Genomic DNA, 25869 nt, shown 5'->3' on the forward strand with positions numbered 1-25869 from the left:
AGTACCTTGGCTATACCAAATGGGTGGCCATCTCATTCTTGAATGGTTTTGTAGACACTGAGTCAAAGTGTAAAACAATGGAGAAAAAAAAATCCCATCTTAATAAACTTTCTTCCCACCTTTCATCAAGCAAGTTTCAGAGTCTAGGTGGAAGTCCTTTCCCAGTTTTCCTTTTTCAAAGCCACTCCAGAAAAATCTCCTTTAGACAGTGTCCAAGCTTAAAAGCCCTGCAGCTAAAGTGTGTGTTGTGCAATTTCTATAGGAGAGGCAACATGGGATAGTTGAGGAGATCCTGGGCCAGGAGTCCAAGGCCTTGGCCTCTCACCCAGGCTTTGCTACATATGCAGTATTTGACTTAGATCAAGTCTCCTCACCTCTCTGAACCTCAGTCTTTGAAAAGGAAGATAAGAATAATAGTACCTGACCTATGCACCTAAGAAAATACTTATGAGAGTCAAGCAAGGTAATGGATGTGAATGTTTTGTAAATCACCACTAAAGGTGGTATTGCAATAGAAGAAAGGAATCTGATCTGTGTTCCAATTTTGGGGGGGTTTGTTGTTATTAATTCTAACCCTAGGATATTTTTCCATTGAATTTTAGAGAGAGTGGAAGGGAGGGGGAGAGACGGAAAGAAATATTGATGTGAAAGAGACACATCAATTGGTTGCCTCCTACACACTCCCTGAGCAGGACCGGGGATCTAGCTAGCAACTGAGGTATGTGCCCTTGACCAGAATCGAACCCAGGGTCCTTCAGTCTGCAGGCTGACGCTCTATCCACTGAGCCAAACCGGCTAGAGCATGTGTTCCATTTTTTAAATAAGCATTTCCTGTGAACCATTCTCATTGCCTATAGAGTGGAACACACAAAACTATTTTCAGGAAAAAGCTTGAAGCTGGAACAGATTTAGGTTCTAATCCAGTTGTTACTAACTCACTCTATGATGTAGGCAAATAACTACCTGAGTCTGTTTCTTCATCCATAAAATAGGGATAATAATATCTTCCTCATTTTCCCCATTTGGAAAATGGGAATATAGTTGCTCTACTTTCTTCCCCTACAAATTGGAGATAGTAGTGATAGCCAGTCTATTCTGCTCAGAAGTGAAATAACTGTGTTGCTTTACTCATTTGCCTGCAATATACACTTGACATATTTCATGAGATTTGGAGGTTCCAAAGGAACAGGTATATTAAATTGCTCTGTGAGATAAGTTCTAGATTGATGTCAGACATCTTTCATTTGGTAAATATTTGTGGAGTGTCTACTAAGTGGCACTTCACAGGTGAGGGGAAGCAATATAGTTCCTTTTCTCATGGAGCTTACAGTCTAGTGGGGGAGATAAATATTAATCAAGGTATTACACTAAAAATTGATATAGTAGGCATTACTCTTGAGTAAAAGTAATATGAATATTCTTTCAGCTCCAGAACATAGCTGTGCTGTGAATGACATTCCTCCCCTTGCAGAAGCTCCAGAGGCCGCTAATGTGGAGGAAATGTTAACTGATTCTGGTTTTGTAGGTAGCGGCTTCATAGAATCTGGGAGAGGCATTCTTTTCCTTTCTGTTCCTTAGAATAAATTTAAAAAATTGTAAGCATTTATCATTGTAATTTTAATTTGGTCAAATTAATATTGTTGGAGGGAGGAGAGAGCCCAATTTGTATGAAATGAAGATTCTTATCTCAATGCTAACCTATTGCGACTCTCACCATCATTCCAGCAACTCCATGGAAAGACATGTTTGTTACCCAAGAATGCTGTAAGAGGAGGCAAGCAGTGGTCACCCCCTGCAATGGGCTGTTGGTGTTGCACATCCCACCTTCCAGCGGCTCCCTCCACAGGGGACGAGGGAAGGAGCACACACTCTAGAAATGTCAGTGCAAACCAGAGAACAGAAGTGCTTCTGATTCCCATTGCAGAATTTGTTTTCCAAGAACCCTTAGTAGAACATTAACATGCTTTATTCTTGAGAAGATGGGCTCTTTTCAATAACACCCATTCCCACTTCCTCCTTGCGACAGCCATTCCTGGCTCTGGGAAATGCCTAGTTGTTCCCTAACCTCCCTTTCAGCACTTTCAAGACCAAAGTCAAACCTGGTTTTGCTCTTGTAATGATTGCTTTTTTTAACCTCTTGAGCTAGTTTTTTAACCCGAGTTGTATTGCTCTCTTCTTGGCTGGCTTTGAAATGACCTACAGATCACTCTTCTGATAAATACCTGCTAAGCAAGGAATTTACTATCATCTTTCAGCGCTTGTTCTCAGTTCCCAGCAGCATATTTAATTCTGCATTTGATGGGTCACTTGACAGGGTGACCGAGTCTTGAGTCCCGGGATACTAGTGCCTTTTAGTCTCCATTAGCCCAACATTCCTGCAAAGCACAAATGCGGACTGTTTAGACACCTCTCCCCCCTCCCCCCATTACTCATTTCATGCTGCAATTTTTTAGTTTGTAAAGGGGCAGCTTATTTTGCATCCTAGAGGAATAGGACACTATTGTTTTTAGAATGTAAATCTTCTCTTCTCTTTCCCTTTGGCTGAAATAACTGGATGTATGACCTGGGATTAAAAATTGAATTTTGGTTTAGAAGTGAGATTCAGGACTGGATTGAGATTGAATTATGGCTGAGGTCTGAAAGACTGTTTTTGAAAGCTGAGCATAAAACTCTATACTCTGCATCTGGTTCAGCTAAGCACTAGTTCCACATCACTAGAGGGATATGGTGGGAATCTGAGATGTCCTCAGAACACTGTCAGATCCAACTGGCCTCATAATTACTCTGCATTTCTACCTGGATCCACCTAGCTTCTGCTTCCTCCTTCAGGCCTTTAGTGGTGTGGCTGGGGTGGGGTTCAAAGGTAGCTTTCAAAGCATCGGTTCAATAGACCCTGATCCCATCTTAAATCGTAAGAAGTAGACAAAAGGGAGTTTAGGAAGGAGCATGTAGTTGCTTCCTCCACACTCCTACTCCTCCTCTGTCCAATATACACATTCAGTCCTTGCTGCTGGCCTCACCTCTCTGGAGAAGCCCAGCCTCTTGGGGACAACAGAAGTGGGTTAATGGAAAAGTGCTGGGTTAAGTTTTTCCATTAAACTTAGAGACTGACTTCTACATCCAGTTTTACTTGTCAGTAGCTGTGGAATTTGGAGAAAACCACTTAGCCCCTCTTAGTTTCTTAGTTTGTAAAAATAGAGAAATACCTAGGTCCTGGGCAGATAACTCAGTTGGTTAGAGCATCTTCCCAATAAGCCAAGGTTTTGGGTTCAATCCCCGATCAGGGCGCATACAAGAAGCAACCAATGAATGCATAAATAAGTAGAACAACAAACAAATCTTTCTCTCTTTCTCTCTCTCCCCCTTCCTCTCTCTTTCTCTCTCTCTCAAATCAATAAATTAAAAAAATATTTAAACAACAAAATCTTGCTCACTTTATAAATAAATAAAATAAATAAAATTTCTTCCTCTTCCTGAATTTCATAATGTTGTTGTGAGGGTCACATGAAACAGTGGAGGAGAACGACCTTTGGAAGAATATAGTGCTGAGGCTTTCTACTGATTGCACGCCTATAAACCACTTCCAAATGACTAGGACTGTTTTTATAGGGTTTATTTCTATTTCTCACCAAGGGTGGAGCTGTCATGTTTAGGGTAGAGGCTAGCCTCCAGGAGTGCTATCCATGCTCATGGGTCTAGAAAACCCACAGTCATGGAGTGTGACCACACTCTGTCTCTTTGGCTTACTTTTTTTTAAAAAAATAAACTTTATTGATTTTTTACAGAGAGGAAGGGAGAGGGATAGAGAGTTAGAAACATCGATCAGCTGCCTCCTGCACACCTCCCACTGGGGATGTGCCCACAACCAAGGTACGTGCCCTTGACCGGAATCGAACCTGGGACCTTTCAGTCCGCAGGCCGACGTTCTATCCACTGAGCCAAACCGGTTTCAGCACTTCTTTTTTTTTTTTAATCCTCACCCAAGGAGTGAGGATATTTTTTCCATTGATAATTAAAGAAAGTGAAAGGGAGAGGGGAGGAGAGCAGAGAGAAAGAGAGAGGAGAGGGAGAGAAACATCAATGTGAGAGAGGTACATCGATTGGTTGCCTCCTACACGTGCCCCAACCTGGGACAGGGAATGAACCTAAAACCCAGGTATGTACCCTTGACCAGGAATCGAACTTGAGACCCTCTGGTGCACAGGCCCACGATCTAAGCTCTAACCACTGAGACATGTGGTCCAGGGTCCTTTGTCTCACTTTTGAAGCTAACTGACAGCTGGTCTCTGAGACAGCCCACTTTTCCAGCCCTGCCTTTTCCAGCCTTGGGTAGATCATGTGCAGCCCAGTGAGAGGGTCCTGAAGTTCAATACTTGCACTAGCACTTGTTACTGTGTGGACTTGGGCAATGCACTTGGTTTCCCTGAGAGTCAGTTTCCTTCTCTGTAACATGGGAGAAATGATATCTGACTCCATAGGTTTATCCTGACTAAAAAAAAGAAGACATGTAAAGTACCTGACCACGTTCCTGGTCTCTAAGTGCCTGTTGTCTGCTCCTCCTCCTCTGCTTCTAAGAAGAATTATTGCTAGACACATCTCCCTGAAGGTGTTTCACACAACCCAACAGTCAGTATTTTAGAATCAGCTCACAGATGAGGTCACCCTGCAAATGCTGGTCCTGCCACCTGTGCTGATGCTCCTGTCTCCCTGTTACCTTTGGTGCCCCATGCAGGGAACATCATTGGCTCTGGAATCTTCGTCTCGCCAAAGGGTGTGCTGGAGAATGCGGGCTCCGTGGGCCTCGCTCTGATCATCTGGATCGTGACGGGTCTTATTACAGCTGTGGGAGCCCTTTGCTATGCTGAGCTCGGGGTCACCATCCCCAAATCTGGAGGTGACTACTCCTACGTCAAGGACATCTTTGGAGGACTGGCTGGGTAAGAAGCTCTGTGGAGACCTAAGTGGTTTAGGAAGCCAAGGCCAGGGGTTTCCAGTGTGCTGAGGAGAGCTAGAGAATGGGATTCCTCTTTTGCCTCCATGCTTGCTAGTGAAGCCTTGTGTCCCCTTGATGCCCCTGAGAGTGACAGAGGAATCAGATTCTAGTTTTAATCGGCTGATCTTAGTGGGCAAGAGTCTTTGAGTGAGAGCAAATATGATAACTCTGACTGGAGATTTCAAGGAAAATCACTTCATAAAACAAAGCTCTTTTATCTTGACAAATGAGAGTGCCCACCTAAGAGACAGAGGTACTCTCTTCGCACATTACCTAGGATAATGGCCTCCTTCCAAGCCAGGCTCTGATCTTAAATTTCCTCAGCTTCTGCATCCCTGCTACCGAAGAACTCAACCCTCACCTGATGAGCCCAAGGATGTGGAGGACACTTCCCCCGCAGCACCTGCTCAGTGCCTCCCCTGGCAGTTGCATGTCCTGGCTTTTAAAATCCTGAGGTTGCAAATTTTATTTTCCACCATTGGATGCTGGGGGCCAAAATGGTAAAGAAGAGATACTGAAAGAAGAGGGAAGAGTTAAATAAAGCCAAGATGTGTGTTAGCACTAGTTAAAACTTAACTTCTCATCATTAAACCACTAGAGGCCTGGTACATGAAATTCATACACTTGGGGGAGGGTCCCTCAGCCCAGCCTGTGCCCTCTCATAGTCCAGGAGCCCTTGGGGGATGTCTGACTGACGGCGGGCCTAAGCCATCAGTCGGACATCCTTAGCGCTGCCATGGAGGCAGGAGAGGCTCCCGCCACTGCCACTGTGCTTGCCATTGCAGAGGGCTGGGTGTACTATTTCAGGGGCGGGGGGGGGGGGGAGGGGGGGGAGGGGCGGGGGGAGGACTGGGCTCCTCAGCATCTTGAAAACAAAAGGGAAATGCATCTCTTTAGCCCACCTGCCTCTCTTCTAATGCTGCCCTGTGACTTGCCCCAGGCTTTCCCTGATGACTTCTGAATACCTGCCATGCCTTTGGTGGGGGTGGAGGTGGAGGTCTCCATTGCTGTCTTGGGTCAAATCTTGTCCTATTCCCCCTTCAGGTTCCTGAGGCTATGGATTGCTGTGCTGGTGATTTACCCCACCAACCAAGCTGTCATCGCCCTCACCTTCTCCAACTACGTGCTACAGCCGCTCTTCCCCACCTGCTTTCCCCCGGAGTTTGGCCTCCGACTCCTGGCTGCCATCTGCCTACGTAAGTGCCATCTGCGCCATGCTCTCAGGGTGGTCTCTTTTAGCCTTCCTGGTGGTCTCCATACTTGCTTCTTCCTCTCCCTCTTTTTTTCCTTCCCTTTTTTATCTGCTCCCCCCCCCCCCCCATTACTCCCTCCTCCCATTTCCTACATGTGTGCTTTGGATTAATGAATTTTGCGTACAATTACCTGATGTTAAAAAAAAGAAGATATTTAAGTAGCTGCTCATAGGCATAGTAATTTTCATTGGCAGGGCTGTTTATACAAAGCACTTTCACTTATATGATCTGATAGGAGCAAATGACAAGTCCAGGAGCTAAGCTGGGCAGTATTATAATTTTCCTAGTACCGATAAGGAAATGGAGCCAAGAAGTGACTCACCCAAATGGCAGGTCCTGAGTGGAGCCCTGGTTTCCTGATTCCTTCTCTTTCTAGTACACACATTGTGTCCTGGAGGCTTCTGCTGATTGTAGGGAGATTTTTCTGGCATTGTCCACCTCTACCTCAACCTGCCAGCTCATATCTTTTTTTTTTTTTTAATTGATTTCAGAGAGGAAGGGAGAGGGAGAGAGAGAGAAATATTAATGATGAGAGAGAAAATATTAATGATGAGAGAGAATCACTGATGGGCTGCCTCCTGCACACTCCCACACTGGGGATCGAGCCCACAACCTGGGCATGTGCCCTGACAGGGAATGAACCGTGACCTCCTGGTTCATAGGTCGGTGCTCAACCACTGAGCCGTGCCAGCCGGGACCCACTCACATCTTAAAACTCTTTGGAAGGAGAGTTTAGATGTGTGAGTTGGGGCAAAATAAATTAATTTTGGTCCCTTGATAAATTTTATATCTAACTGGGAAGAAAAGTTATATAGACAGATTCTGTGGTTAGGATTCAAGTACAGTAAAAGTTCAAAGAAGGGGAAATATTTATGTGAGCTGGAATAGGTTAGAGAAGCTTTATAGAGAAGTTCTGCAACTTATATTTCTAGGAACTTTCAACATTTAATCTCTGATATCAGAAATCTCCGAGCCAGGCTGCTGGAGACTGCATCTCTCTACCACTTTCTAACTGCTATGAGTGCTTGGCAAAGTAACCTGCCTCACCCTACACAGGAGGGTGTGGTTGCAAGGATTGCATGAGACACTCGGGCACCTTGTAGCCCAACCATTAGTCAATGAAGGTGGTCAGTGAGGGTAGTCACTTGGTGGTTGCTTGCTAGCTAGATCTAGAGATAGAGAAGGTGGGGGAGGGGGAAGAGGATGTGGGAATGCAGGAAGAGTTGCTATTTCTGCCACCAGACAGGCTAATGGGGATTTGAAGGGGGACCACATGAGTGCTGGCCACTGCTATTTCAGTGTCTCGTGCACACAGACACGGCTTCCTTTTTCTGCTGATACTGCTAGTGTCTGAGACAAGAACCACCCTTACATTCCAACTAGAAATCAAGAATCTTGAGGCTGTTCAGTCCGTCCCTTAGGAGAGAAATCAGGCCACAGGGGGTAGTTCTCTGGGCAGCTGGACACTACACCTCCCTTTGCATTCCCCAAACCCACCCGAGGATAGGTGACATCTTAGGCAAAGACCTTCTGATCTGCTATAGCTTAGCGGATCCCCTCAGGCCAGAGAGGTACAAACCCTCCCAAGAGATAAAAATTGCTCCTGCCTGTAGCCCCGTTCCAGAAAGACAGGTTGTACACAGTCCCTTTGGCAGCCCACACCTCCCCTGGACACTGCCAGAACCAAACCAAGAGGAATTTAGAAACTCTAATGACAAAAATTATAAGATCCTCCCCTTTCCCGATTCCTGACATCAAAGGTTCAAGAAAGCTTATCTGGCCGGTCCTCTGCCTTCTACGTAGAACTGCAAAGACATTCTGACCAACTTAACAGTGGTCAGTCTTGCCCTCCAGAGATAGGAATTTTCCAATGTCCTCGAGATATGTGTTCAAATAATTTTCCACCTGCATAAACAGAAAAATGTTCTTAAACCCAAACTTATTCCTCCTTATTTCCTTGGGGGAAATGCAAAACAGCTCCTCACTTCACCTTGTGTGTCCCCCCCTGTCCCCCCCCCCCCCCCGCCGCTTACATCCAGATGTGAAAGCCATGTGGAGTCCCCAACTCCTCTCTCCACAGGGGTACACATGTGGACATAGCCGCACACCCATACTTCCTCACCAGACACTCCCAGATGCTTTGAGTCTGTGTGCAAAGATTTTGTTTTCTGGTTCATCAAATACTTTTTTTTTTTTTTTTTTGTAGCCCACTTTTACTGCCCCTCAAATCCTCCCTTAAGGTATCCAGTAAAATACATCAGAACCAGGCTGTTAGAAAGGCTTGGTGGATGCTACCTTTTATTAAATGCTGCTATCTTTATTCCAGCACCCCTCCCACCATCCTACAGCCTCACCCCATCCTCTCAGCAAGTGCCAGGCGAGTCAGCCGTGTAGAATAGGCCCAGTGTTCCTTGGCAGTAGAGCCGAGATCGGCCCAGTCCAGCTGTATTCTTAAGAGACGCAGTAGAGAGTTTGGGGGTGGCCTGAACGTACTGATATAAGAAGCGCTGCTTTCTGCTGTGTCATTTTGGCATGCTGCTGTGTAGTGGAGGGCATCAGGCTGAGGGAGCTGGAGGACAGGGCAGGGGCCCAGCAGGGAGCACCGGTGTGGCACAGCCCCTGGCTGGGGTTTGCTGTGTGAGGGAGGAGATGAGGTCAAATCTGGTTCCATGGAGCGTTTTTAAAATAGATCAGATGAAAAATGATGGTAGACGAACCAGATGGGGGTGGAGAGGCAGAAAGAACCTGCTGTAACTGGCTTGCCTGCTCCAAGTCTGGAGGGGGTGGGGAGGAGAGGAGAGGGAGAGAGAGAGAGAAGGAACTGCGGATTTGTATCATGCTTATGCAACTGCAGCTGCCACTTGGAGTTATTTTATGATTTAGGTCAAAGCTGATTATTCACTGCTGAGTCAGCAGAATGTTCCTAGCCACCAGCCAGTAAAAAAAGAAAGTATTTTATGTTTTAATTAAATGAAAAGCCTTTCTCCTTTCTCCAGAGCAAGCATATTAGTGAGAGGAGTTAGGAAGGGGCGGGGGGAGGAGGAACAGGAGGTATTAAAACTTGGTTTTGGTGCCTTCTTTTGTAATTTGTTTGAGGTTTTTTCTTTTTCTTTCTTTCTGTTTTACGTTTTAGTATTTCCTAAGTAAATAACTATATCCTCTAGGTAAAAGATGCTCCTCTTATCTTCACCCCTCTCCTCTGTCCAGTAGTCCTGGTAACAATGGATAGGTATCCTTACAGTTCTAAATAAAATGCATCTATCAATGTACCTATCTGGGTAAATAGACATCCATATTGATTGATTATTTCTGCAGCTTGATCTTTTATCAGTAGCTCTTTTGATTATTACCTGAGTTTCTGGTTATAAACAAAGTGGTCCCAGTGCCACAGAGGAGCACCGGTGTTCTGGGGTCCCCCATTTGAGCTTCTCGCTTCCTAACACTGGGTTTTCCTTTGGGATCTATTTGTTCTCCCCCCATCCCCCTCCTAGGGACCAGACCACCTTTCACTCAGGCAGCTTCCTGGCCTCCTTTCTCCCTTTTGGAGCTGGAGTCATGGCCAGTACCTGAAGTAAATTTGTTTTCTTCTTGTTCAAGTTCCCCTCTTCTCCCTTAATGCCTTGTGCTAACAAAGCTCCTTTTCCTTTCTGACCCTGAGGAGAACAGAGTACCCTTCATGGGTTTCACAAGTACAAATGCTTCTTATCTTGTTTTCTATCTCTCTACTGAGATTCCTAATAGATTCGTTTTCCAGGACTTCAGATTTTTTCTTCTTAGGGACTCACTGTGTGCGTTACTTTTAGCCCTGAGTTGCTCTGCAGTTCCTCTATAGAAAGGGTGGGTGACTCTCCAAGAAAGTTTCCAGGTGCTTGATGCAAGAAATTGTTATAGATAAACTGTGTGTGTTGGTTTGCATGCCTCTTACAAATTTACCCCTTGACATCAGAGGATTCAACAGTCTTTCCTAGCGTCTAAATCCCTTAATCTCCGTTCATTTTCCTTTGAGGCTTCATATTCTCGAGCCCCAAACTTCTCATCCCTGAGCGCTACAATATTGCCTCAGATGCCGGGGCAGTGCTGCCTTCTTGCCCTTCCCTCATCCCCAGAGGGTTCTTTGGGTGTCTCATCAGCCTTGTACACGTATGTGAATCCAGACAAATACAGAGTGAACTAGATTCGGTTCCCATATATCTAAGCCCCATTTTTTCTGTACATCTTCTAACTAGCCAACATTTAAAATATAAATCTCTTGGTTTTTCAAATCTCTTGGTTTTTACACAATGATCAATTTGACTAAAATCCCATTTTTATTATTATAATGCATTAAGATGAAAATTACTTTGTAAATGGACTTTCTAGAAGAAAAAAAGAAACTGCAAATCCATCATTTAATTATCATATTGAATTCCTACACTGAGTGGAGCTATGGCATTATTTATATAGTCTTGGGAGAAATTAAAGGTTAGTGAAGAGATTAGTGTACAAATAATTACAATACAAGTGATGACAAAAGCTGCTTCAAAGTTGGGAAAGAGCTCCAGCCGGTTTTGCTGAGTGGATAGAGCATCGGCCCACGGACTGAAGGGTCCCAGGTTTGATTCTGGTCAAGGGCACATACCTGGGTTGCAGGCTTGATCCCCGGCCTTGGTTGGGGTGTGTATGGGAGGCAACCAATCGATAAGTCTCTCTCACATTGATGTTTTTCTCTCTGTCTTTTCCCCTCCCTTCCACTCATTCTAAAACATCAATGGAAAAATATCGTTGGGTGAGGATTAACAACAAAAAACGTTGGGAGAGAATCCTTAGGGAAGGCTCCCAGGTTGAGCTAAATCTTGAAAGGCAAGTAGGTAGGCTGCAGATGGGCATAAAATAGAACAGCCAGATAGAGGGAAGGACACAGGCAAGACTTGGGGTCAAGCCCTAGCCGGTCTGACTCAGTGGATAGAGCGTTGGCCTGTGGACCAAGGTTCGATTCAGACCCAGGTTCAATTCTGGTCAAGGGCATGTACTTTGGTTGCAGGCTCCTCCCCAGCCTGGACCCTGGTCGGGGCTCATGCAGGAGGCAACCATTTGATGTGTTTCTCTCACATCAGTATTTCTCTCTGTCTTTCCCTCTCTCTTCCACTCTCTCTAAAAATCAATGGAAAATATCCTCAGGTGAGGATTAAAAAAAAACAAAACAAAATCTCTTGTATTTCCTAAGTAAGAAGAGCATAAAGGTGTCTTCGAAAAAGGAAAAGAAAAAAAAAGACTTGGGGTCAAGAAAGAAATGGCCTGTTGGAGAGAAGCAAGTACTTTTGAGTTGGTGGAGCCAAGGAGAGTGGCAGGAAATGAGGCTGAACAAGTGAGCAGGAACCAAACCTTGAAGGATCCTGTACATCATGTAGAAAAGAGCAGATTTCATTCAAGTGATGGGGAACCACTGAAGGATTTTGATCAGTAACATGATTAGGTTCACATCTGAGTGAAGAAGAGACCACGACCCTTGAAGCAGGGAGATGAGTTAGCAGACAAAGCATTTGTTTACTAGTAGGCCAGAGAGCGGTGGCCTAAAATAAAAACAAAGTTACAAGGGGGAAAAACAAAAAAGATTCAGGGGTAGAATCAGCTAGCCATGTTGATTGATTGATACTAAGAGGAGGGAATCTATTTTATCTACAAATCAAAATGAAATATGTTTTTTTTAATGAAATATGTTTTAACTAACTGTCTCCTGCATTTGTGATGAGCAATTATGCATTCTCTGTGTTTCTGCCTCCCATGTCCTCTCCAAAGCCCAGAGGAGCACTGAGTAAGTCTTTGGTTGGAAGTCTTCCTCAGGGTGGTTACATAAGGATGCTGCTCACAAGCCTGCTCTAGAGTAATGTAACTTAGACATGGGTTGGGACTCTCGGGAAGCGTTATATAAATGAAAATCACAATACTTTGTTCATTCAACAAATATTTATCAAAGGCCCAGGATGTGCTAGGTACTCTTCTTGGCACAGGGGATATAGCGATATACCAGAAAAATCTTCATTCTCATTTGCTGCAGCAGCAGAAAATTAAGCCTTTTCTCTTAAGTGTTTATTGAGTCCACTTATGTGTATTCTATAGTTACTGCAGGGTACAGAATCATTCAGTCATTATCAAATATTCAAATGTCTGTTCAGCTCCAGGCACTGTGTTAGGCAGGAGAATACTTAGGCATGCTCAGTCCAATGGATGATTATGACAAGTACATAGGGAATTTCAGTTCTAAGTAAGTTCCTCTAAGAGGACAACGTTCAGGGAGCTGGATGTAACAGAAATGGGGGTTCTCTGGGTTCTGGATAGCCACAGCATAGACTAGGAGGTAAGAACTGTAGATAGAAGTGAAGAGCCCATGGACCTCATGGGCCATGCTAGCGAGATTGAGCTTTACTCTAAGAGCAATGAGAAGGGATTCTAGGGCTTCAAACAGAGAATTGACATTATCATATTTATATTTTAAAAGAATCAAGGATGAAAGAGTAAAGGATGGATTGGAGAGGGGAATAAGATCAAAGGCAAGGAACCTGGCTGATGTGCTCAGTGGTTTAGCATCGACCCATGAACCAGGAAGTCACAGTTTGATTCCCAGTCAGGGCACAGGCCCAGGTTTTGGCCTTAATCCCCAGTAGAAGGAGTGCAGGAGGCAGCTAATCAGATTCTTTCTCATCATTGATGTTTCTCTCTCTCCCCTTTCCTTCCTCTCTCTGAAATCAATTTAAAAAAATTTAAAAAACATGTTTTTATTTATTTCAGAGAGGAAGGGAGAGGGAGAGAGAGATAGAAACATCGATGATGAGAGATGCATGCCCCCCACTGTCTTTGTCACCCTTTCTCTTCACCCTCTAATACTTAAAGATTCATTGCTAACACTTGAGGAAGACATCTCCTATGCTTTTGGACTCCATGCCTCTAATGGCAGAGTAAAGACCCAGTCAGTGCTATTTCACCTCCTCCCTGACCTATTCGGCCTCTGGAGTATTCCTTGTGCCTGTAGCCCTGGGAATGAAGATATCTCAGTTGCCCTCATTTTACATTTCTGTAGGAGTAATTCAATAGTTGAACAACTATTGGTATAGTGCTTTTTAGTTTCTATATCGTAGTAAGCAATTACAAAGAGGTCTTCTTCCCTTGAAATCCATTGGTGTTGGACACTTCTGCCCATTAGTCGAAATCCGATCTATTCTCAGATCAGGATTTAGCCAGTGGCTACCTGAGAAGTCGGGGCCTTCTTTTTAGTTTCAATATGCTTCAAGTCTGGTCCAGATCATCTCCTCTTTCCTGGCTTCCCATGGTGTCTCTTTTGGTCTCCAGTTTTTGCTCTCAAACTGGAATTCTTCTGTTCAAAGGGTGTACAGAGCCCAAGTCCTGGAAATTGGGGAACGAGGAGCTTATTCCTGAGAATAGGTCCACCCCTGCTTGGAAAAATAATAGAATCAGACTGAGGTGCCCTGAAATGGAGTTTTCCTGGCGTTCAGCTTTCACCAGTATGGAAACAACTTGCTGCCTTTTTAAAACCAGCCTAGAAGCTTAAATTCTCCACTGGCCTTTTGTTCCTGACTCTCAAGGATCACTCCTCTCCTCCCGCTCCCCCCACAGGAGACAGCACCTATGGTGTATGAACTCACCCATTAATTGTGTCTGATAAACTTTTAAGGGCTAACGTGACACACCAAATTCATATCAAATGCCCAAGAACATAAAATCAGAAGACTCACAGCAGTGAAGCCTAGTGGTACTGGGAGCTTTAGGGAACAGAAGAGAGGGCAAGATTTGTTTTGAGAGTTTAGCAAGCTTGAGCACAAGCTGTCCTTGGAATTGGGTTATAACTGGAGTTGACGTAAGAACATGTAGAGAATTTTTATTAAAATTTATTTGAGTTAAACAGAAGATGCACCTGGAAGCAAGACCTGAGAATAACAGTTTGCTATGTCTTTTATGCATTTAAGATTAAGGAGGGAATGTAAGGAAGATTACATGAAGGTGGGAGAGAGCAAGGCACGGGTTGGATTACAGGATAGTTAAGGTTATGTGTTCATGGTTTAGAAGCAGGGGTCTGAAAGGGTGGTCATGTATTAGAAGGAAGACTCTGAAAGGGGACATTTAAAAAGTGTGTAAACCTAGATGCACAGAAACAATGGACAGGGCTTGCTTAAGGCAAAGATAAGCCTTTTACTAAAGAAGTTACATGCCTGGGGCATGACTACTTATCATGACCTGCCCAGATAGAAATTTATGATCAGACCACCCTGCGGGGTTACTTTCCCCAGAATCCCTTTTTTCATCCACACTGTCCAGTCTTGGGAATTTTGCAGCCTGAGTTCAGGTTTATAGACCAGGTTTATAGACCATTTTACGTAAGAGACTTGAGCACCTGCAGATTTTGGTGGATGCTATCTGAGGATGAGAGTCAGACTAGCCCTCCCAAGCTCTGTGCAGACCCCTTCAGAACTCTTCCCATCCCCCTTGCTCCGAGTCTGGGAGGCATCAGCCCTGAGAATTGGGGCGTGAGATAACAGGAATTACCTTCAGGCCTGGGCTGGAACAGTAATGAATAGGATTAAAATGGGGCTCCCCAAGGTGGCATGGTGCACTATGTCTGTCTCCCTGCTTTTCGAGTGTCCCGTTTTTTTTCTCTCCTCCTCCACTTCAGCTCAGGAGCCTTGCTAAGCTCATGCTGGAGAGAGAACTATTCAGCTCTTGGAAAATGCTGAGCAGGGTGTTTGGGCTTCTTGGCTGAACTCAGTACTGGATGGTGATTCAGCAAAAGCTCCAGGTCCAGCAACTGGCACTTGCCACTGGAGGGATCAGGATAAAAGGGAAGGGGTAGGAGTAGGAGCTTAGCTGAAAATTCCAGGAAAAGCTGTGATTCAGGGTCTCCAAAGGCTCACAGCGTCGCTGCACCTCTCCTCCTCTGCCTTGTCATTGGAGGAGGCCCTTCCAGAAGGCTCAGCACAACTCCTCTTCTCAGAGGGGCTTCTGAGACTTCTCAACCGGTGTCCGTGTTTCCAGAAGAAAGGGGCTGGATGAGCAGGGCGAAATGTTACTGTAGTGTGGGTGATGGGCTAGGTCTATTTCAAAGCCTATTTATGGACCTCACAGAAGCCGGGAGCAAAGCTTAGTTTACAGGGAAGGGCTACTTGGATATTTTTGGTTGCTGTTGCTTTGTTTTGATAGATTTATCTTTCACCAATCAAATGATTTACGCGTACAATAATACTAACGTTTGTTTTTAGAGACTTGAGACTTTATAAGGCGGCTCCTCACCCCTTATGAAAACGTCTTGGCCCCAGGCGAGCAGGGAAGGATTTGTCCTCCAGCCTTTTTGAGGAAAGAGCTCGGGCTGGCCTGCATGGGCAGAACCGGAACCTTATCTGAGCCTTGGGCTCCGTGTTTTCTTTGCCTATCAGTGCCTTTTGGCAGCCGGCACTAGTTACCTCCTAGATCTGGAAACGGTTAGGCAAACCACCCAGAGCAGCCTTTCCACAATTAGAAACACGTGCCCAGTTCCTTCCGCGGGCAAGGGAGGCGGCCAAGGAGCCGGCCAGCCTATCGCAGGGCGGAGCGTCGCCACACCCCTTCCCCTCCCGGCCTCTCGGCTGGCTGGGTGCTCACCGCAGCTCCAGCGTGGGCGCCGGAGGGCTGCTCCGAGGGGCGCCAGCGCGCCCCTTTTGCTCCAGGTCCAGAGGGAGGGAGTCAGGGGGAGCTGGCCAGAGCGTGGCAGAAGGCAGAGAAGTGCACACCACGGCCAAAGGTGAGACAGACCTGCACTCTGCCAGGCACATAACCAGGTGAAACTTACTGCTGCTCCGGAGGGCTGAGGAGCTCCTTCCCGGAAAGGTGCTGATGTTGAAGTTACGGACAGGAACAGGCTGTTCTGAGTTCTACAGAGTGGTGTCACTAGCTTCCCTTTTCAGTAACTGCCTGCTTAGTACATTCCATCTTTCTTTTTTCTGTCCTGGCCCCTTCTCTCTCTATTCTGCACCTCAAGATCTCTCTCTGTCTCTCTCTCTCTCCTCCCCGCATATGTCCCTCTCCCCCTCTCTCTTCCCCCCTCCTTCCTTTCTTTCTTCTATTGTTTCTCATGCTCACTCTTCTCTCTTCTTCACCATCTGTCTTCACCCTTCCTACTGCCTGTTTTCTCTTTTCTGAAAAGACAAGGAGAAGCCTCGTTTTGGAAATTCTAAAGGAAAACAAGGCTTTCCAAATTCCCCCCAGCCCAGTCCTGAGAAAGGGGCAAGCCAGCAAGACCAAGAAATCCAAATGGAGTTCCCTGAGTTCCAGGGAACGTGTGACAATGACATTGACAAGGGCCCAGGGGAGTGGACACGAGGCAGAGAAACAAGTCTGCCTGTGAACAATTATTTTCTAAAGCCCTGAGGACAATGGACATGACTCCCTTGGTTTCTGAGGAGTAGTCATCTTAATCTCCCCTTCTTTGCTACATCTCATGTCCTGCTGCCCAGAGAGCAACCTGGTCAGTATCTTCAGGTAACAGACTCAGAGCCCCAAGTGGCACTGTCAGCAATGACCCTGGGTACCACTGACAAGACCAGGGTGTGGAAGAGTTGGGATGCTCATGTGGTGTGAAAATTTGCCAACTGGATCAGCACATTGCTGATCTCACGTTCACTGCCCACTTGTAGAGATCAACACCACTTCCCTCCACTTGGTGTCTTGCAAGGCAAGAGAGGGACTCCTTTGGGGTCCTGGTATATGCTGCCTGGTTGCTCTTTAAAAGCTTTTCTCTTTAAGGGTATGTAGTCATCCTGCTTCCTGGCCTATCTGTAGGGGGTTTGGCTCTGTATCAGTTTCCTATTGCTGCTAGAACAACTTACCACAAACTTAGTGGCTTAAAACTGCACAGATTTATTCTTACAGTTCTGGAGGCCAGAAGTCCTAAATTCAAGGTCAGCAAAGCTGTGTTCCTTCTGGAGGCTCTGCAGAGAATTGTTTCCTTGCCTTTTCCAGCTTCTAGAGGCCCCCTACATTCTTTGGCTCATGGCCGCTTCTTCCATCTCCAAAGTCAGCAGGATGGCATCTTCAAAGCTTTCTTTCTCCTTCTTTGATCTCTGTTTTGGTCATCATATCTCCTTTTCTAACCCTGACCCTCCTGCCTCCTTCTTAAAGGACTCATAATTACATTGGGGGGGGGAAATAATTACATTGGACCCAGTCAGATAATCCAAAATAATCTCCCCGTCTGAAGATCCTTAACTTAGTCACATTTGCAGAATTTCTTACATTATGTAAGGTAACATATTCACAGGATTAAGATGTTGACATTTCTGGGATGCCATTCTTCTGCCTGTCCCCATGAGTTCTGATGCTGTTGTCAGAGGGAAGAAGTAAATTAGAGGCTTCTGTGACTCCCCAGGGATCAGAGGCTGAGGCTCAGTGGTGAGATGGGGCCAGAGATGCCTTCTCTGCAGGAAACAGGCAGGAAACTCAGATCCCACCTCTCCTACTTGGCAGTGGAGAGGCCCTGGGCTCTGGGCAGGGCATGAGATTACCGGGGCTACTCTTGCCTGACTCATTTTTTTAATCCCTCCTGTCACCTTGACATTAGTCTTTTCAAACTGGGCTGATTAAAACCAACCCCTGACTTAAGCATCTTCTTGATAGTCTTTCCAACCTTTATTTTTTTTAAAGCCAGGAAACAAAGAAGAAAAAGCCCAAGAAATACAGATAAGCCTAGGTCTCCATGGGGACCTTTAGAGAAGCAGCAACTGCCCCCACAGTCAGATTACAATGAACAAGAACCAGAGTTTTATGTCTTTTTATTATTTTGTCCAGCTGGGCCAAAATTATAAAATTCTCCCTGTTGCTCGGGTCTCTCCCTCATATAGGAAGCACCTCTGATTCCCCTGGGCTGAGGTAGGGACTCCTCATGGACACCCGCTGGCTTCCACGAAGAGCTCTACCTTTACCACATTGTCTTGTGATCCTTTTAGCTCACCCATCTCCCCTCTTACGATGTCAACTTCCTAAGGTCAGGGACTTGAGTCTTATTTATAACTCCCCCACTTACTAAAGTGCCTAGCATGTGTAGGCCCTTTATAGATCACAACGGCATGGATGGATGGATGCATGGCTGGCGGACTAGCTGGATAGATGGAAGGATGGAAGGATGGGTGGATGGATGGATGGATGGATGGATGGATGGATGGATGGATGGACGGATGGATGGATAGATGGATGGATAGGTGGATGGATGGCTGACTAGCTGGTTAGATGGAAGGATAGAAGGATGGAAGGATGGAAGGATGGATGGATGGATGGATGGATGGATGGATGGATGGATGGATAGATGGATGGATGGATGGATGGATGAAAACCCTCACATTGCAAGCTGCAGTGGCCACTGGTCCCCATCTACATGTGGCTTCCCTGAGGTCACTGTATATACAGAATTCAGGATCTGTCTGAGAAGAGAGAGAAAACAGAGCCATCAGCAACAGAAAGGGATGCTGGATAGCAGACGGGCCGAGTCAGGAAGCCTGAGCAGGGCAGAGATTGGCAAGCACCTGGCAAGTGTTGCCTTCACTCACTGACCTTTCCTCTCTGGATGGAGGCTCAGGTTTCAGCTGCTGTGAGGGAAGCTGTCCTGTGGTACCAGGAGACTGAGAGTACCTTCTTTTCCTTTGGTCACATGCTGTGGTGGCCTAACTTCGGGTGAAAGGTCACCCAAGGCCTGCAGCCATTGTTCCAAGGAGATTAGTGTCACAGGCAGCCTGTCTCCCCACCTCATTCTCAGGAATTCTCTTTTTATTTCTGAAAGATCCCTGTAAAGGGGAAAAGTTAAATATTAGCCAAGGACTGGGTTCTTGTGAAGTTGTGGCGATAAGCAGGACAGAAGACACATACCTCAAATTTGTTTGACCAATGCCCCTTCTTTCAAACATCTCTGATCCTCCCAGGGTACTGTGGAGCTGGCCTTTTGAAGGAGTCTTCCTGGTTGCCTTAACAAGGAAATGATGTTGTGTTTTCTATCCCTGCACATGGGAAAACGGCCACATTCCCCTTCTGCTTAGTTGTCATGCTCTGTCCTTATTTCCCTCCATGAACTTTCTTGGCACATCCTTGCCCTCCCGCTCCTCCCATTGGTGGAGAATAATTTTCTTCTCTGCCCCTTGTTCTATAACCCTTACCTATCCCTGAGCCACATGCATGGGTTTTGTGTTCTAAACTTCCTTTCTTTCATAAATCAATCTCCTTTATTTTTTAGTCATTATTACTTATATCTGCTGAACTCCTGGGACCCAGGGGCCCAACCTCATCCCTAGCATGACTCAGAGCCCTAGGAAGAAACCCAGTTGCTTAGAGTGATTTGGGTTGGGTTGTCACGAGACATGTGATCCTGAAAACCTTATTGAATTGAGTAAGATAAACCAAATGTGTATTTATCAGGACATCCCAGTCCATCTGGAACATTCGAGTATTTACAAAATGCTCTCACTGTTCAGGCGCTTAAAATCCTTCCTCCAGCAGCATGTGTTGGTTCTCCTTATATGACACTCTCTTGGATAACAGCTCCATGAGGAGTTCAGAGCTTCTGCTCTTGAAGTCAAGTTTCCTCTTGCTCTTTGGCTCTGTGAAGCCAACTGAGGATTGTGTCTCCTTTTGATGAGCAGGGGGATTAGTGTGCATTGTGAAATGTGTAGACTGTGATGAGATTGGAGGGCTAATGAATTGAGACATTTTCTTTATTCAAGTATCAAATATTTGCTGAGTACCTACCAGCTGCAGGCATCAGTAATATGCCCTGGGATTAAAAACATGAAAAAGTCACAGTCCCCACCCTCCTAGTCTACAAGGAGACAGAGAAACAGAAACATTATAATATAAAGAAGTAAGTGCTCCCCTAACCGGTTTGGCTCAGTGGATAGAGCGTTGGCCTGCAGACTGAAGGGTCCCGGGTTCAATTCGAGTCAAGGGCATGTGCCTTGGTTGCAGGCACATCCCCAGTGGGGAATGTGCAGGAGGCAGCTCATCGATGTTTCTCTCTCATCGATGTTTCTAACTTTCTATCCCTCTCCCTTCCCCTCTCTAAAAAATCAATAAAAATTTTTTTTAAAAAAAGGAAGAAAGAAAGAAGTGCCAAAATTAAATATAAACAGAGTGGCCTGGCAGAACAGCAGAGGGACAAATTTTGGTCCTTGTCTATAAAATGCAGCTGATAAATCTTACTTAGCAGGCACATTGTCAGGAATAAGTAAAATAATGACTCACAGAACATGTGACATTTGAGCTGGATCTTGAAAGATGAGGAGTTTGCCAGGTAGAGACAGCACAAGGAAGAAGGTTACAGAAGAATAATGTCAGGTCCTTACTCTGCCAAAATGTTCTCAGAATCAAGGTTGGAAAATATTTGGAAAGTAAATGCACACTTTCAGGAAAAGCTATTGATAGAACTTGATCAGCTGTATATGTGAAATCAGGCCTGGATAGTGGCTTAAGGAAAGAGAAAGAATCTTGTGCTTTTACACATATGACTTGTACCCTTGGAGAACTAGGGGGCATCCTGGTCACTGTTTCAGAGGGAGAGGAAAAGGATTTTAACTTTTTCCCCTTTATTCTCAAGCACTTCATAACCAGCAGGAGGTTGATTGAGACTCCTGTTCCTGTATCACAGGGCTCCCGGGGCTTACTTAGGGACTGTGATGGTAAAACAGAGGGCCCCTCCATCGTAGCACTCAGCCTGAGCTCTCCTGCAGCCCTGGAGGTTACACATTCTTGGAATCTCTGTGAGAGCCTATGACTCTTAGGAAAAGAGGCAGATTAAAAGTCCCCCATGCGCCCCAAGAAGATATAGGGATATTGGGAAGAAACACAGGAAAACATGTTCAACATCATTAGTCACTAGGGAAAGGCAAGTCAAAACTATAACAACTAAGTGCCCATCAGCAGATGAGTGGATTAAAAACCTGTGGTACATCTACACAATGGAATACTATACTGCTATAAAAAAGGAGCCTAGCCAGTTTGGCTCAGTGGATAGAGCATCAGCCTGGGGACTGATGGGTCCCGGGTTCAATGCTGGTCAAGGGCACATGCCTGGGTTGCAGGCTCAATCCCCAGTAGGGGTTGTGCAGAAGGCAGCCGATCCATGATTCTCTCTCATCATTGATGTTTCTCTCTCTCTCTCCCTCTCCCTTCCTCTCTGAAATCAATAAAAATATATTTTTAAAAATAAAATAAATGAAAAAGAAGGAGTTCTTACCATTTGCAACAGCATGGATGGAACTGGAGAGCATTGCGCTAAGTGAAATAAGCCAGTCGGAGAACGATAAATATCACATGATTTCACTCATATGTGGGATATAATGATCAACATAAACTGATGAACAAAAATAGATCCAGAGACAAATGGCAGGGGAGGTGGGGGGGTTGGAGATCAACCAAAGGACTTGTATGCATGCATATTAGCTTAACCAATGGACACAGACACGGGGGTAATGGGGCTTTGCCCTCGGGGGTGGGAATGGCTTGGGGGGGGGAGCGTCAATGGGGGGAAAAGGAGACATATGTAAAACTTCAGACAATAAAAAAAAAAACTGTAACAAAATGCCACTTAAGCCGAAACCGGTTTGGCTCAGTGGATAGAGCATCGGTCTGCGGACTGAAGGGTCCCAGGTTCGATTCCGGTCAAAGGCATGTACATTGGTTGCGGGCACATCCCCAGTGGGGGGTGTGCAGGAGGCAGCTGGTCGATGTTTCTCTCTCATCGATGTTTCTAGCTCTCTATCCCTCTCCCTTCCTCTCTGTAAAAAATCAATAAAATATATATTTTTTTAAAAATGCCACTTAACACCTATTAGAATAGCAAGACTTTTAAAGCCGACAGTAGCAAATGCTGGCAAAGATGCAGAGCAATAGGATCTTGCACACATTGCTGTTGGAAATGCAAAATGATGCAGCCACTTTAGAAAAACAGTTTGGGAGTTTCTTACAAAGTCTGATAACATTTACCATGTAACCCAGAACCCCACTCCTGTGTATTTACTTGAGAGAAATGAAAACCCCATTCAAAGACTTCTACAATCTACTTAAAGATTTCTGTGCAAGTGTTCATAGCAGCTTTATTAATAATAACCCAAAATTGGGAGCAACCCTAATGTCCAGCAGCTGCCAAGTGGAAAATCAAACTGATACATTTATTCAACAGAATACTACTTGACAATAAAAAGGAACAAACGAATATATATAGCGACATGAATGGATCCCAAAAGCATAAGTGAAAGGAGCCAGACACGAGGCTACACATTGTATGATCCCATTTATGTGACATTCTGAACAAAGCAAAACTATAGGGTCAGGAATTAAATTAGTGATTGCCAGTAGGGGAAGGGACTGACGTCAAAGAAACACAACACACAAGAGAACTCATTGGAGTGTTGGAAATAGAAAGTGCGGTAGCGATTAAATAACTGAATACATTTGTCAACTCTCATCAAATTGTACACTTAAAAATGAATTGTATTCTATATGTGTAATGCCTTGATAACCCTAAGTAACAAACAATTCCCCTAAACCTCTGTTGCCCCAAAACCAGGCTCAGAAATATGACATCGAGGATCCCACCAGCTGCTCAGAACGCTCCTTGAATATACAATGGCTTGAAAACAAAACCTACAATGGTGCCCTGGTCAGCTGCTGATTTCCCCTCCAAAGCCAGTGTCCACTCTTCCATGCCTACTTCTGGCTCCCAGCCCCGGGCAGGGCATATTCTGACCAAGCTCTAATTTGTGGCATGTAATCCCCATTCATAACCCACTAACCTAGCCAAAGTTTCTGGACACTGGGGCTGAGCTTGCCGATTTGGCTCGTCTACTACAATTCCATCATTAGGAGCAAAGAGCATTTCTGCTCCTGTGCAGAGAGTGTCCTGCCGCTTCATTATGGTCCCCTGATGGTATGTTTGGGGTCTTTCATTTCAGTGCTCCTCACATGGGTCAACTGCTCCAGTGTGCGGTGGGCCACCAGGGTTCAAGATATTTTCACAGCTGGGAAGCTCCTGGCCCTGGCCCTGATCATCATCATGGGGGTTGTACAGATCTGCAAAGGTGAGTGTCATTGAAGCCACGGGGCCCTGCCCAACTTTCCACCCCTTGAATGTACACACTCCCTCATACTGTCTTTGGGTGAGTGCACACCCTGAGATTTCCCAATTCTGGCCTTAAGTGACTTCCCTTCCTCACTTGCTTGACAAAGGGGAAGAGAAACCATTTTCCACGGGAAGTAGAACGTGTCTTGCCTGTTAGCAGATTCAGTCTTCCCATGCTGACCTCATGACTCTGAAGACCCCAGATCTCTGGGCTCCTATTGCCCTCTCGCCCCAACCCCAGGGAAGCTACCTGCATCTCATATTGTTATCTTGTCCTTATCTTAAAATGGGGGGGAAAGAGGAGGAGATTTTATATGTTTTTAAATTACTCATAATCTCTACAAGAGAGAGCTCTACATTCCTGGGGCCCTTGCCAACATTCCCCACTGGATTTGGTCCTTTTCAAGCCTCAGTCTGTGTTTGGTTTCCATGGGATCCGGAGCACCACAAGGCTCTGCCCAGTGTCACTGCCTCCTGGAGAAAGTCAGATGACAAGCAGGAGACCTCCCATCTGCCCACAAGCCCCGAAGGCAGTGCGGGCGCCTGGATTTTCACTCCAGGAAACATAATTAAGGTTCTGCTATATAAAATGTCCATGATTACTTTAATAAGTTGGATTAAGTTCTTTAGCAGGTTATATTGTTTTCAGGAATTTAGACTTAAGGAAATCACTGTGCTATACTTTCAAAATAGAGTCCCTCCTAATCTGGCCCCAGTGCTTTCTCCTGATCACTCTGATCTCCTTATTGACTGTCCCAATGCCAGATTACAAACGAATAAGTAAAGTATGAGCAGTTACTCTGTGTCTCACTACAACCTCAGTCAGCAACCTTTCTGGAGGGACCTCTGTGTGCAGGACACTGCGCTAAAGGATGGGAAGGAAATGTATAAACTCTTGGCTGAGGTCCCTGTCCTCAGCAAATCTATGCCATGAAAAGGGAGACCGAACACACACCTTAGAGACAGATGGAGATTGACAAAGAAAGCGGAACAAGTTTGAGCTAATATAGCATTATGGAAGCTTGTGTTTGCATGTCTGTTGTTCTTGACGCTTTCTTCATGAAAATGTACAAATTTAAGTTTGAGGGAAAGTGCTCAGGAGACTGCCACGGGCCCTAATCCTGCCTCTCCAAATCCCAGCAGGCCAGCTCCCATTTACCCTGCTAGCCCCCCAAGTTACTTTGCCCTCCCGGTGACCTTCCCTTGGCCTTTCCTTCCAGGTACCTTTGCCTTGTAAAAAAAAAAAAAAAGGACATTCAGAACTATCCTTTGAATCTGAGCCCCCATTGAACTAATGGTTAACAGGTTTGGGAGGTCCTCAAGCCATATGTCCCTCCTCCTATCGGTCCCACTTCTCCAATTCATGAGGCTTACTGGAGACCAGACACAGAGCTGGATCATCCCTGCAGGGAGTGGTGGAGACCAGACCAGGGAGGCCAGTGGCTGCCAGGCCTCTGACTGGTCTCGCTGAGCAGCCTCCTGCCCCTTGTGTCCACAGGAGAATACTTCTGGCTGGAACCAAAGAATGCATTTGAGAATTTCCAGGAACCGAGCATTGGCCTCATTGCACTGGCTTTCCTTCAGGGCTCCTTTGCCTACGGAGGCTGGAACTTTCTTAATTACGTGACTGAGGAACTTGTTGATCCCTACAAGTGAGTTGAAATAGCCCAGCTCTTCCTTTCTCCCTGGGAAGGCCGAGGCACCTGCTACGGGAAAAAGGGAAACAGGTGTCCACTACCCAATTCTCCTCCCAGCCCCAATTCTGACCATGACCTGGTGTATCCTGAAGAAACAGTTCATTTCCCAGGAACTTAGACCACTTGCCACACAGTCTGCCAGGAGAAGAAAAATGACCCGGTGACTCTACCAGAGTAGGTTAAAGGCTGAAATGGTGCTGAGATAACACTACTGCCATAGAGAATGAAATGTGCCCTGAGTGGTTTCCAGGCATCTTACTCACCTTTTTGGGACAGGTGGGTCTTTGTGTCTTGAGGCAGGGGAAGGGGTGCATTGTGGAGATTCTGGTCAATGAAAAATCAATAGGCGCGGAATGTATTTCCAGCCTACGCTGTTTCATTTCCTTTAAATTATCATGCCCATATGGAGATAAATTCCTCTCCCCGCCCCTTCAAGAGGAGGAAACATCACAGAAGGCTGCAAGGTCAGCTTCATGCAGCAAAACAGAAGGCACTCCCTGGACCTCATGATGAGGCAGATGGTCCCAGGTGCCAGGCCTTCCTCCTCTCACCTCCTCTCCCTCTACAGGAACCTTCCCAGAGCCATCTTCATCTCCATCCCACTGGTCACATTTGTGTATGTCTTTGCCAATGTCGCTTATGTCACTGCAATGTCCCCCCAGGAGCTGCTGGCATCGAATGCAGTCGCTGTGGTAAGAAATCAAACTCACGGTCCCTCAAACCAGGAAGGTTGACATAGATTTGCCTGCTGAGCTACCCCTACTCCCTCCCCCCCCCCCCATCCATGGATTTGTGGAATTGGAAGTCATC

At 45.7% G+C, this 25869-nt stretch overlaps 1 protein-coding gene across 2 annotated transcripts in view; it reads left to right on the forward strand.

Moving 5' to 3' along the window:
• Positions 1 to 25869, forward strand: part of SLC7A8 (solute carrier family 7 member 8) — a 49594-nt gene that overhangs the window by 11420 nt on the left and 12305 nt on the right. Inside the window, exons 4-8 of one of the 2 annotated variants that reach the window (XM_079768826.1) lie at positions 4733 to 4937; positions 6038 to 6189; positions 23196 to 23321; positions 24861 to 25014; positions 25628 to 25751. In XM_079768826.1, the coding sequence (XP_079624952.1) occupies positions 4733 to 4937; positions 6038 to 6189; positions 23196 to 23321; positions 24861 to 25014; positions 25628 to 25751 (761 nt within the window). Of the gene's footprint in view, positions 1 to 4732; positions 4938 to 6037; positions 6190 to 15868; positions 16010 to 23195; positions 23322 to 24860; positions 25015 to 25627; positions 25752 to 25869 lie in introns of those variants that run through there. The other variant, XM_079768827.1, reaches the window with a different exon arrangement.

The sequence above is a fragment of the Cnephaeus nilssonii genome (genome assembly GCF_951640355.1).
Source record: "Cnephaeus nilssonii genome assembly, chromosome: 4".
NCBI lineage: Eukaryota > Metazoa > Chordata > Mammalia > Chiroptera > Vespertilionidae > Cnephaeus > Cnephaeus nilssonii.